At 61.5% G+C, this 10,546-nt stretch overlaps 1 protein-coding gene across 4 annotated transcripts in view; it reads left to right on the top strand.

Moving 5' to 3' along the window:
- The first annotated feature begins 10,209 nt into the window (after window positions 1–10,209).
- Window positions 10,210–10,546, top strand: part of AGAP3 (ArfGAP with GTPase domain, ankyrin repeat and PH domain 3) — a 75,408-nt gene continuing 75,071 nt past the window's right edge. For all 4 annotated transcript variants that reach the window (XM_044422523.1, XM_044422522.1, XM_044422524.1 and 1 more), the window contains exon 1: window positions 10,210–10,475. In XM_044422523.1, the coding sequence (XP_044278458.1) occupies window positions 10,217–10,475 (259 nt within the window). In that variant the 5' untranslated portion in view covers window positions 10,210–10,216. The remainder of the gene's footprint in view (window positions 10,476–10,546) is intronic.

Here is a 10,546-nt window from a genome sequence, read left to right as displayed (position 1 = left end):
GAGGGGCACTGCGGGAGCTGTAGTCCCCCCCGCGTTGCCGTGGCGTCACTTCCCGCCCCCCCGCACACGCCTATTCCGGGGCGTAACCCGGAAGCTGGGCGTCGCCGCTCTGCCCCCGTGCGGCTCTCTGGTCGCGCGGCGCACTCTGGGGGTTGTGGTCTTGCATGGCGCAAGGGCGGCCTCTGCGCGTGCGCAGGCGGCCCGCCGCGGCGTGGGAGGCATTTTGGGCCGAGGCGCGTGCACCGGGCGCAGCGAGGAGGCTCCTGCGCGTTCCCGGGACGCGGGAGCGACCCCGCATCGGGAGGGCCCGAGCCCGGGGCTTCGCGGCCTCGCCAGCGGGGGAGGTTCTCGGAGGGCCGCGCGGGGCAGCCCCGGCCCGCCGCCTGCAGCGTGACCCGGGCGCGGGAGCCGCTCCCCGGGAGAGCTGGCCGCGCTCGGCCGCTTGGACTTCGCATCGCTCGGAGGGGAGGCGCGGAGCACGCGCAGCAGCGGAGGGGGGGGGGCATATTGAAAGCCAGACAGAGTCAGGGCGGCGGGCGTGGCCTGCTTCGGGCGAGGGGCTCAGGACGTCGCCCCTTTCCGTGTTACGCTCACAGTAACCCTGCGAGGTGCCCCCCCCCCCCGGGAACCAAGACTGGCCCAGGGATCCTCAAGGAGGAGCGCAGAGGGGGCCGGCCTCCCAGTCCCCGCCCGCACTCTGCCCCCCGCGAGGGGCCGTCCTGTGCAGCAGGTGGGTGGCTGGCTCAGGACCGGTCGAGGGGGCCCCTGGCACAGCGCTGCACTGGTTGTGGGCTCTGCCACCCGTGAGGGGGTGATGACCCCCGTTTTGGAGGGCTTTCGGAGGGCAGGCAGAGCCAGAGCACAAGGTCGCCGCTGTCCAGTCCAGTGGGCCTTGGAGGCCGTGTGGCTGCTGAGGAGCACTGGCCCCGGAAGGCCCCTGGCTTCCCCACAGGGCCGTTGCAGTGAGATCAGAGGGTGTGAAAGGGGCTGGTGGGATGCTGCTTCCTGCCCGCCTGCCAGGCATATTTGAAGCCAGACAGGACTATTGTGGAGAATGCCTCCAGATCGCCTGCCCAATTTCTGACCATCCTCACGGCAGCAGAATTAGGACCCCGGCTCTTCCTGGGCAGGACTCATCCCTTCAGCCCCACGACTCCTGAGCTGGGCTAGGCAGGGCCAAGCACGTGTGGCTGGTGTCCCTTCAACTCGAGAGGAGGCCGTGTGGGGCTGGAGAGGCATGCACAGGGCCCACTCAAGGCTGTTTCCCGCAGCCGTCGGAGGAAGGACACTTCCCCCTTCAGTTGCTTCCTGTGGGACAAGCGGCTCAGTCGTGCATGCTCTCGGGCAGGACAAATCCTGAACGCCCGCTTCGCCCCAGCCAAGCACAACAGCACGGTCCTGCCCTCGTCTCCTCACACGGTCCTGCCCTCGTCTCCTCACGCAGTCCTGCTCTCGTCCACAACTCGCGGTCCTGCGTGAGTGCAGGATGCAGGCGGAGGTTCTCTTCCCGTTCAGAGGCAGCCTCCCCATAAGGAGCAGGGGCCCCCCATGTGCTTGCCTGGAAGCCACCGTGCCCCAGGAGCAGGGCTGGGGGTTCTGCCCAGCTTGGCAAAGGGACCTCGGGACGCCTTGCGCAGGCTTCAGGAGGTGGCGCTGTGGGCTGGCGTGTGCCGCAGGACTGCCTTCCTGAGAGCGCTGGCAGGTGAGGGACTAGGGGCCGGCTTCCCGCGCGCGGCTTCCCTGGGGCTGAAACGGGGGCTTGGGCTAGTCCTGCATTACCCTGGGGGGAGCTAAGTATACCTTTATTACTATAATTAATTAATTGATCAGGCAACCATCTAACGCCTTTACAAGGCAGCTTCTGCCTTAAGGCTTGCGATCGACGATAACACGAGATTTAACATGGATTTCTCAAGAACAAGGCTGATCTCATTTTTCGATCGGATTACCTTCCTTCTAGACTGTGGGAATGCTGCAGCTACATCTTGGTTCAGCAGCGCTTTTGACCAAGTGCCCCATGACATTCTGATCAGGAAACTAGCCCAAGGTGGGCTAGATGGGGAGAACAGGCCTCTCCCCGCCTCTGTGTGACACCCCCTCACATACCTGCATGTCGCCAACAGACCCCCTCTGAGTCTCCTCCAGGCTGAAGAGACCCCGTTCCCTCAGTCTCGCCTCGTACGGCATCCCCTGCAATCCGGCCATCTGCCTTGTGGCCCTGCGCTGCACTGGCTCCAACCTGGCTAGATCCTTCCTGTAATGGGGAGCCCCGAACTGAACAGACCACATGGGCGTTGTGGCTTGCAGTCCCTGACAGACACAGGATCTTGCTGGCTCCCGAGAGCACTGGGGACACCGTTAGAGGTCCGTGACCTATCCTCCCCTGTGTTGGAGGGAAAGCTGCAATCCAGTGGGGCAAAGCTAAAGGAGCCGGATTTCTGGCTGGATGTCAGGACCCCCAGGATATGGAATGCGCTTCCAGGGATGTTGGGGGGGCCCATCAGTGACGGCGTACAAGGAAAGACCGAAGCACTGCATGTGGGGCATTGTATGAACAGGGCCAGCTTGTGCTGGGGGTCAGACTAGATGGCCTGGGAGACCCCTTCCGACTTGCTATGTTGCAGCCCCACAGGTTAGGTCGGGAGTCTGGTCTTTGGCTGGTGCCCAAAACCAATTTCATTTATTTGATCATTACTGCTGTGCTGCCCAATAACCAGAGCGCCCCAGTCAGTTCGTGACATTTAAAGCCATCAAATAGCAGAATGTAACAAACCATAAAACCCCAGAAGCCTTTCCTCGTAAGCGCGTCCCCCTCCCTCGCCCCAAGCCGTGCATCGGCCTGTCTGAAGGACCGAATGGGGCCGGGAAGGGCGCCCCCTGTGGCGGACGTCTCCACGGCCCGCCGAGCCGCTCCTGGCTGCGAGTACTGGCCCGGCGGTTGGGGTCTTGCGAGCGGGAAAGAGGCCGCTCCGCTTCCGGCTGCCGCCGTGCTCAGGGGGCGCCTTCGGCCTGGCTCGGCCCGGCCTCGGTCGCCGAGCCCGCAAGCACACTGGCCGCGGGGCCAGGCCGCTTGCCTCCTCGGTGCACCGCTCCCTTCCTAAACTTCCGAAGGGCTGGAGGCGCGGCACCGACCGTGTCCGGCGCAGGAGGGAGCTCTGCTGCGGGAGGACCCCTCCTGGCCGTTGGAGGCCGCATCCTGCCAGGGCCGCACCATCAAGAGCGCATCCTCTCCGTCTCGATGAGCGGGCACCTTCGCAAGGGTGACGGGCTCTCTCGGCAGACCAGCTCCGAGGCCACGTGGGTTTTCTTTGCACGCCTGCACAAAAACCTCGCACTTGGCGTGCTGGCGGGCAGTGCAGCCCCCCCCCCCCCGGCTGGAGGCATCTTCCCCGGCAGGCTTCCCCACTGGTCTGCCTCTGTGTGTGCGCATCACTCCCAGCCACCTGGCCAGCCTCAAAGGGACCTCGCAGGGCATTGGAGTAGTTCAGCCTCCAGCTGGCTGCCCGTGCCCAGGCGTGCCCAGAGCTGGCACCCAACCGAAGATGGAGTGAGGTGAGCCCTGCCAAGCGGCGCCTGCTCTGGACAGGCGGGGGAACCATCCCGCCACAGCACTCCCCCCGCCAGGGCTCCTCCTTCGCTCGCCCACCTTTCCCTCGCCTGCCGCTGGGTCCAGGGCCAGTCCAGGGCCTGCACAGCCTCTTGGCTCAGAGGACACAGAGAAGTCGCACCGGCGGCCCATCATTCGGGCCTCCCGGCGACTCCCCAGTGGCTTCCCTCGGAGGCTGAAAGGCACGGAGGGCAGAACCCGCAGTCCTGTGTGGTCGCCCAATGCTGGGCACCAGCAAGTAGCGCCACGCCCCACCTGGCAGCCCACAGCGCTGGCTCAGAAGGGTCCTGCAGGCAACAGTCCTGAAAGCCCCTGACAGATCGGAAAGCAGCGCCTCGCGCTCCCCCGCTCCCCGGACAAAGGCCGCCTGTCAGGACAACCTGAGCCAATTCAGCCCCAGAACCAGGCCTGAGCCCACACTGGAGAGAGTCCAGCTGATGCACATCTTCTGAGAATGCCTGGAAGAAGTCATTTTTGCTAACAAGGGATATAGGCAGTGGCTTGGAAAATCCTAAGAGGTTTGCTCCAGGTTCAACGTGCTGCCGCCCCCATTTTTCCCAATATAGTCTTGTTTTGTCTTATTGTCTCTTTTGCTAAACAGCTTTGATTATTTTTATTGTTGTTGGTTAGCCAGTTTGTGTGGGGGGGGGGCAGGGGCCTTTGGGAATCAAACGGAGGCATGGAATTAATTCACCAACTAAGTAATTAACCAGAGCATCACATGTTTGAAACCATGCTTAATTCTCGCATGCATTTTCAGTTGGCTGAGGCAAAGCAGTCGTGCTGAACATTCCCTGCGGGTCTCTGAGCTTGTGGGACCCTCAGAAGCCGCCTCTAGCGGAGCTGGGCAGTGGCTCCCCGCTCCCCGGCTTGGGCGCCAGGAGCTTTGCCAGCCTTGCCTGGAGAACCGGGCCCGAACCCAGGACCGTCTGCGTGCAAACTCCGTGAGCCACCCGCTTGCCCCCTTTCCAAGCGCGACTGCTTGCCAGATTCGGCGACTGGAGGGGCTGCAGGATCTGGCCGCAGCGGAATGCTGGATGCTTGGCCACGGCCACAGGACCCACAGGCGCTAGTGGGAGCCGCTGCAGCGTGGCTTGCTCGCCGTGGCTGGGCAAGCACCATCCCGTCCCTGCTCCAGCTGAGAATCACGGTAGCGCTGGATGGGCCACAGGGCCGGTCGGCCCAGCCCTGCTCCAGCTGCAGCCTCCCTGAGGGGCTGCCCAGCTGCCTCCCGTGGGGGAGACCCTGCCTGCCCCCTGGGTCATGGGCTCCATTGCCGTGCCGCTCTTGCAGTCACAATCTTTTTCCAGATGTCCAGGCAGAAGCTGACCTTGAGCCCGTTATTTGTGTCCTGCACTCTGGGATGATCGAGGAGAGATCCTGCCCTCCCCCTTTGTGACAGCCTTTCAAGCACTTGCTCAGTGCTCTCATCTCCCCCCCCCCACCCCCCATCCTCGCTTCTCCAGGCTGAACATACCCAGCTCTCTCCATCCCTCCTCACAGGGCTCTGACTCCAGCCCCAGGTCACCCTTGCTGCCCTCCTGGCCCCTTTCCAGCCTGTCTGCACCTTTCTTGACTGCGGTGCCCAGACCGGGACGCGGGACTCTGGGTGCGGCTGAGCCAGGGCCCCATAAGGGGAGTTAGTACTTCCTGTGATTAGGAAGCTGTAACTGCTTGCCTTTGAAATTGATCTAGAAACTTTTGGAAATGGTCTAGGGCAGTGGTGGTGAACCTATGGCACGCATTCCGCAGCAGGCACACAGAGCCCTCTCTGTTGGCACGCGAGCCCAGTCGCCCAGCATCGCCTCAGGCATGATTTTGATGGTTGGAACGTGTTTAGAATGGGCCGAAATGATGAGCTGTGCAGAAAAAGCTGCTCAAGGACGGCTTTTTCAAGATCGCCCTCTTTTCAATGGAACCTTAGCCCTGCGTCAGGGTTAGGGGTGTGCACCGGGGTCGGGTTAGGGCAGTGGTGGTGAACTTATGGCACACGTGCCGCAGCGGGCACGCAGAGCCCTCTCCGTTGGCACGTGAGCCCAGTCGCCCCAGCAGCCAAGCATTGGATAATGGCGCACACAGGGGCCATGCGCATGCTCAGAAATGAGTAGCTGTGCCAGGCGATGATGTCACAAGCCGCAACTCATTAGTCGCAACTCATCTGAGCTTTCGCATGGCCGGTCAGTGTACTGCCAAGGGGGTGGGGGGGAGAGAGAGAGAGAGAGAGAGAGAGCGAGCGAGAGCGAGAGAGAGATTTGCTTGGAGTGGCTGTGAGTTGTTTTTTCTAAACTGAATCCTCAGTTTTCAGGTTTTATTGCAGTGTTAGCACTTTGCAATAAATAAGTGGGTTTTGGGTTGCAGTCTGGGCACTCGGTCTCTAAAAGGTTTGCCATCACAGGTTTGCAGCAACAAGAATGTCAAAGGAGAGAGGCTCTCCAGAGCACCTTGTGCCAGTCATCCTCCTGCTGCACTGACTGCCGGTTGAAGCCCAGGTTCAGCTCAAAGTGTTACTGCCAACATTCAAAGCCCAACAACTTGGGGCCAGTGTCTCTGAAGTGCCCCCTTCCATATGTACCTGCCCAGACCCTGAGATTATCTTTGGGGCTCCTTCTTCGGCAGCCCTTTCCAAAGTAAGTGGGGCAGGTAGCCTCCAGTGGGGAGCCTTTTCAGTTGTGGTCAGCCGGTTTTGGAATGAGCTCCCCAAAGAAGTTGACCTGGCACCTACTTTGTCGTTAGTTTTGGTGACAGATAAAGATCGTTTTATTTTCCTAGTATTTTAATAGTTTAACTTTTAAAGTTTATTTCTATATATTCAAAGGGTGTTCAAAGATAGGCTGGACGTGCACATGGTGGGCATGTCGTGAGTGGAGCCGGCTGGTGCCAGAGGTCAGACTAGATGGCCTGGGAGGCCCCTTCTGACTTGCTCTGTTTCTATGCTTCTATTCCATTTTATTTTGTATTGCTGCTATGCTTCACTGCTGAAGTATAACAATTGCTACTGTGGTTTTATTCTTTTAAATAAATGGGTTTTTTAAACCTTTGTTTAATTCAAGCTTTTGTTAACTGTCCAGAAAGCCTTGGCTATTGAGCAGTATAAAGATGATGATGAGGATGATGAGAGTGCAGCTCCAATAGCACTGGCTTTGTTCGTCGCCACATCACATTGCTTATACATATTCAGCTTGTGATCTACAACAATTCCAAGATCCTTCTTTCTTGCATTATTGTTGAGCCAAGTATTCCCCATCTTGTAATGATGCATTTGGTTTATTTTTCCTCGGCTCAGAGCTTGGCATTTGTCCCAAATGAATGTCATACTGTTGTTTTCAACCCGGTGCTCCGGCCTGTCATGATCACCTTGATTCTTGTTTCTGTCTTCCAGGATATTCGCTATCCCACCCAGGTTTGTGCCATCTGCAAAGCCGATAAATATTCCCTGCACTTCATCATCCAAACCATTAATAAAAATGTTGAAGAACACAGAACCCAGGACTGGTCACTGCGGTACCTGGCCTCTTGCCTCTCCTCAGTTTGAGAAGGTGCCACTGATGAGGGCTCCTTGTCCCCGATTCTTTAGCCAGCTGTGGATCCGCCTGATTGTTGTCCATCCAGCTCACTTTTAGCTGGATTTCATGGGGCACTTGGTCAAAGCTTAGTCGAAGTCAGGATAGTGGATGTTCATGGCATTCCCACAGTCCATGAAGGAGATCACCTGCCTGGGAGTACCGTGTTCAGTCCTGGGCACCACACTTCCAAAAGGACGGAGACAAACTGGAGGGAGTTCAGAAGAGGGCAACCAGGATGATGGGGGCTGGAATCCGCACCCTGGAAGGAGAAGTTGAAAGAACGGGGCATGTGTAACCTGGAGAAGAGACGACTGCGGGTGGGAGATACGGTAACACTCCTGCGTACTGAGTGGCTGTCACAGCGAGGAAGGGCAGGGTCTCCTCTCCAGCAGCCGAGTGAGTGCTGGACATGGCAGAGCAGGTGCGCGTTGCAGGGAGCCAGGCTCCAGCTGGAGGCCAGGGAAGCATCCTGCTTGCTGCAGTGGTACTGCAAGGACACCCACGGTCTGGGGAGGGGGTGCCCCCCCACTCGGGAGGCACTCCAGGTGCAACCGCACAGCCCTCTGAGGCAGACGCTTGGACTGGAAGTCGTCCTGCATTGAGGAGACGGTCGGACTCAGTAACCCACCCACCCGTTGGCCCCTATTATTTTGCCCTCTCTTGGTATGGAGAATGTGCGTCTCGGAAGAAGGGAACTGTTACGGGGAAGAGGGAAACGATCCTGCAGAATGGACCTCTTCCTCCGAACGCAAGCAAATGTCCTCCGGCCCCAGGGGTGTCCCTCCAAGGGGAAGGAAGCGCATAGCGGTGGGCACATGACTGTTCAAAACACCAAGGCTTGGTTTTGTGGTTGGCATTTAGATCACATGGAAAACGCTGGCCTAGAGCCGAGCTGGCTGGGTTCCCATGTCACACAAGCACGGTTTCTGCAATGGGCAAACCTTCACCTCAACCTGCCAACCGTATGGCCACAAGGTGACCAAGACAAAGGGGTTTCCGCCCTTCCTGCCCCATCCACCCGCTCTTCCTGGAAGCTTTTCCTGATGTCCAGCCTGAATCTGGGTTGTCGCAACTTGAACTGGTTATTCTGTGTCCTGCACTGGGGCATCAGCAAGAAGAGAGCTTGGCCTCCCTCTTTGTGGCAGCCTTACTTACAGAGGCATCTCATGTCCCCCCTCAGCCTTCTCTTCCCAAGGCTGAACATGCCCAGTTCTCCCAGTCTTTCCTCACAGGGCAGTGTTTCCAAGCTCTGGATTGTTTTTGTTGCCCTCCGCTGGACCCTTTCTAGTTTTTCTGCATCTTTCTTAAATCTTGGTGCCCAGAACTGGACACGGTATTCCAGGTGAGGTCTGACTAGTGAGGAGTGCAGGGGAACTGCTACTTCTCATGATTTGAAAGTAATGCTTCTGTCAATGCATCCCAAAATGGCATTTGCCCTTTTGGCGGCGCCATCACATTGTTGGCTCACGTCTAGCCTGTTGCCCACAAGGCTCCAAGGTCTTTTCCAGTCCCGTTGAGCCACATCTGGGGAAGCCAGTGGACGTGGTCCATGCTGGCAGCAGTGATGTGGGGCAACATGACCATGAGGCCTGAGCGCCAAAGCGAGATGGCTAGATAAGAGGGGGAGCCCAGGACCACCAGGACAGCTGTCCTGGCATTCCCGCCAGTTCCGGGCACAGGACCGGCCAGGTGGGGAGTGGAGAAGTCTCTGCGTATTGACAAGGTGCTGTAGGCGGGAGGGGCTCGGGAGGGTCAGGCACTGGGAAACGTTCTGTGGCAAAGCAAGAGGCGGCATCCAGTTGGACCGGAGCAGAGCCGGAGAGCCTCGAAAGGAGCCCTGCTTGCCGCAGGACAGCAGGAGCCGCGCAGCATCTGTTTTCGGTAATGCATCCCCAGGGAATGAGGCAGCTCTTTCCCATTACCCTCACGCAGGAGGTCCTGTTACAGTCCTGCCGACTTTGTGCTGCTTCCAGGATCAGAGGCAGTGTGACTGCATACGCCAGTTGCTGGGGAACACGGGCAGGAGGGTGCGTTGCACTCGGGTCCTGCTTGTCCGTTTTTCTTGGGCAGATTGCTGGCCACTGTGTGAACACAATGCTGACCCGGTGGGCCCGGCCCGGCCCGGCCCTGTGGTGCTCGGCACCTGCAGAGGCTAGAGGGGCGCAGGGAGGCGGTCCAGAGGTCACGGGCCCGGAAGAAAAGGGGGCCCTGCGGGGCTATGTGGCTGGAGAAAGGGAGAGTGAAGGGCGCGCAAGGAGGCCTGATGCGGAGGGGGTCGGGGCCGGCGCTACCTCCAGCTCTCCGCAGCTTCGCACCGCCAGGCCAGCCACGAGGCGGGCGGATTCCGGCCCGGGAAGCGGCGGGCCCCAGCGCGCGCGGCCGCCGGGCTTCTCCGGGCGCGGAGCGGCGGAGGAGGGGAGCGCCCCCGGCAGCCGTGCCTGCGGAGCATGGACGCGCCCCCCGCGGCTGACCGACTGCCCTCGGGCCCGAGCAAGCCGCGGCGCTGCCCTTGCGGCGGGCCGCGCGGCGAACCTGCGGGTCCCGCGCCGGCCTCCTGCACCGGGCGCGGCTGGCCGACGGGCGCCGCCTCTGGAGGGGCCGCCCGCGCCCGCGCCCGCCCCCCGGCGTCGCGGGGCTGCGCCAGCTGGGAGGCAGAGGCAGGCGGGGCCGCGGCGCAGCCCCTTCCTCTCGGAGAGGCAGCCCCCTTCCTGCGTCCCTCCCTCCGGGGGCGGCTCCAGGCCGGCGCTGACGCGGGAGGAGGAGGAGGAGCGGGGGCGGCTGCGTGACGCGGGCCGCCGCTGTTGCTGCTGCTGGCGGAGCCGCCGGCCGGGAGAGAAGGCGGCGCGGCGAGGCGGGGCGGACCGGACTGCGAGCGGAGCCTGGGCCGGCCATGCAGCGGCGAGAGCCCGCAGCCCGGGCAGCCGCAGCCCCGCGCCTCTGAGCCGCCCGCGCCGCCGCACGAGGAGCCGAGCGCGCGTCTCCTCCGCCCCTGCCTGCCGCCGCTGCCGCTCCGCCGCCGCCGCCCGCGCCCTGCTCGCCGCCGGCCATGAACTTCCAGGGCGGGCCCGGGCAGAGCCCCGGGCAGCAGGGGCAGAGCCTGGCGGCGCCGGGAGGCCCGTCGGGGCCGTCCCCTGGCGGCGCGCCGCAGCCGCAGTTCGGCCTCTCCAACTCGGCGGCCATCCGGGCCGAGATCGGGCGCTTCGAGTCGGTGCACCCGAACATCTACGCCATCTACGACCTCATCGAGCGCGTCGAGGACCTCGCGCTCCAGAGCCAGATCCGCGAGCACGTCATCTCCATCGAGGGTGGGTGACCCGGCGGGCGCGCGGGGGCGGGCGGGCGCGCGGCGGGCCCTCCCCGCCTGCGGCTCGGTCAA

The sequence above is a fragment of the Varanus komodoensis genome, unplaced genomic scaffold (genome assembly GCF_004798865.1).
Source record: "Varanus komodoensis strain SLA01 unplaced genomic scaffold, ASM479886v1 scaffold129, whole genome shotgun sequence".
In the NCBI taxonomy this organism is placed as follows: domain Eukaryota; kingdom Metazoa; phylum Chordata; class Lepidosauria; order Squamata; family Varanidae; genus Varanus; species Varanus komodoensis.
This window is presented reverse-complemented; position numbering and strand designations above follow the sequence as displayed.